The sequence below is a fragment of the Macrobrachium nipponense genome, chromosome 19 (genome assembly GCF_015104395.2).
Source record: "Macrobrachium nipponense isolate FS-2020 chromosome 19, ASM1510439v2, whole genome shotgun sequence".
NCBI lineage: Eukaryota > Metazoa > Arthropoda > Malacostraca > Decapoda > Palaemonidae > Macrobrachium > Macrobrachium nipponense.
Window position 1 is genome coordinate 1 of NC_061088.1, and position 2,433 is coordinate 2,433.

Consider the following 2,433-nt stretch of genomic DNA (forward strand, 5'->3'; position numbering starts at 1 on the left):
CCCATAAAAACGCCAAAATATAGAGAAAAATACTATATTTCAGATTCTTATCCTTTGCCCTTATGCCAGACCGTAAAAACAACCTAGAATTCATAGTGGCTTTTGATAAATTCATATCGGACAAATATTACAGCCGTGAAGATATATGTTTGAAAGGAGTGTTACTAAATGCTTTAACTGGCCTTAATAAGAAATATCCTGTTCCCCGTAGATTTATGACAGCCATCCGCTCCCTAAAAAAGTTAGAAGAGGGAGACAGCAGACTATATTTTGGCGTTTTTATGGGCTCCTTTTATTAGATGGAATTCTGTTATAACGGAACATTTTTACCAGTCACATACATACATACAGAGAGAGAAAGAGAGAGAGAGGGAACCTCGCTCCTTCCGTGAAGCCATTCCGGAGTCCTTCCTGGAATGAGGACATTGTCTCCAGGAGCTTTCTCTATTCTCTCTTCTTCAGATCCCGAATCCAGTGATCGTTTCAAAAACTAAGCATGGAGACAGCGAGAGTGATAAATATAGCATTGAATCATGTTTGCTTCATATTGCTTAATCCTAACAATCTTGTACTTGTACTTCTTGTGTTGTGACCTGTATGCTCCAACCGTTGAGGACTCCCCGCCTTTGTTTGGGTCTCAATCGGTTCATGTTAGCGTACAGGATACCACTATTAATTATAATATGGCGGATTCTGTTCATACAGAAATCGTCGTGGAAGAATTCAACAGCTTTGGTTCGTCAGCCTTTGCCGTCGCCATCCCTGGAATGGCATTGTTGGCAGGCTTGGCGTTTGCTCTGTACTGGATTTACAATCTTACAAGAACCCACCGACATTTTCATCTACAAGACGACTTGGAAATTAATAGCGAGGACGAGGTTATATTAGAAGACAGTTTGGAAACTGAGGATCTCGAAGAGGAAGAAATGTACTTTGACGAAGAAGACAGTCTGGATATGGAGCAACTCCATGAATCTGATGTTGACTTAGAAACGGATATTAACGAAGAAGCTAGACTGGAAGACAGTCTAGATATGGAACTATTCGATACTGATGACTTGGATAAGGACCTTGAAGATGAATCTAGACTGGAGGACAGGCTATGTATGGACATATTTGAGGATACTGCTGATACTGAAGATACTGAGTATACTGAGGAGGAGGAGGAGGAGGAGGAGGAGAAGGAGCCGTGTTTAGAAGTTTACTTACTGAGACAAGGTCTGGAACAAATGGAAGAAGAAAAAAGAAGCTTAGAAGAAGATTTGGATAAATGCCAAGATCATGCACGTAAAATGGAAAACCTCTGGATCGGAGCTAAGGAAGAGATCGAACTGCTCCGACGTCAACTAGTGGAGAAAAATCTACTGCTGGAAAAGAGAGCAGAGGAGGAAAAGGAAATGAAAGGTCAATTTGAAAAGGAATTGGGCGACAGAGGTAGAAAAATCGATAATCTGCTCCAGCAAAATGAACAACTTGCAGATGAAAAGAGGCAGCTGGAAATGGACTTGAAACTGGCTTTAGCTCAAGTACCAAAAATGGAAGAGGTCAACAGAGAACACCTGGAGGAAGGAATGTCACTGAAGGGAGCAGAACTCAGAATCAAATTAAAAGAAAGTGAAAACCTCAACAAGTTGCTTGACCTGGATTTTGGAAACCTTTGTATGCTGAATGAAGACTTGAGGGAATATATAGTTGAGAAAGAAATAGAGCTGGAGCGCACTTTACACAAGGGAGCAGAACTCAGCCTCAAATTAAAAGAAACTGAAACCCTCAACCAGTTGTTAGACCTGGAGAATGGAGAGCTCTGTAGGCGAAATGAAGACTTGAAGATTATTTTAGTTGAGAAACAAAGAGACCTGGAGCGCACTTTACACTGGGGAGCAAAACTCATCCTCAAATTAAAAGAAAGTGAAAACCTCAACCAGCTGCTTGACATGGAGGATGGAGATCTCTGTAGGCGAAATGAAGACTTGAAGATTATTTTAGTTGAGAAAGAGAAGGAGGCAGAGCTGCTGAAAGGAGAAAATATAAAGATCGAAAATACTCTAGCCGAAGAGACGGAAAGGCTGCTTAGAACAGTCGAAGAGCAGGTCAGTAACACTGCAACGCTTGATAAAACGTCAAGAGGAAGACATCATCTCTTTCAGGAAGCAGGAGAGTGAAACCCAATGGGATAGAGTGAAAGATGTTATTAATGGAGATGAATGAAGAACTTTATAGGAGGCTGGAAGACAAGCTCTCAGTTTGAGAGGTCAACAACTGTATGGAGTTGGCGAGAACAAGCTCTTCAGTTTTGAGAGGCCAACAGCTGTATGGAGTTGGAGGACAAGCTCTCAGTTTGAGAGCCAACAGCTGTATGGAGGTTGGAGGACAAGCTCTCAGTTTGAGAGCCAACAGCTGTATGGAGGTTGGAGGACAAGCTCTCAGTTTGAG

General features: G+C 41.8%; 1 protein-coding gene across 1 annotated transcript; it reads left to right on the plus strand.

The window, feature by feature from the left end:
* The first annotated feature begins 683 nt into the window (after positions 1–683).
* On the plus strand, positions 684–2,162 carry LOC135219023 (trichohyalin-like). Its single transcript, XM_064255462.1, has one exon. The coding sequence runs from the start codon at positions 684–686 to the stop codon at positions 2,160–2,162; it is 1,479 nt and encodes a 492-aa protein (XP_064111532.1).
* The last annotated feature ends 271 nt before the right edge of the window (positions 2,163–2,433 follow it).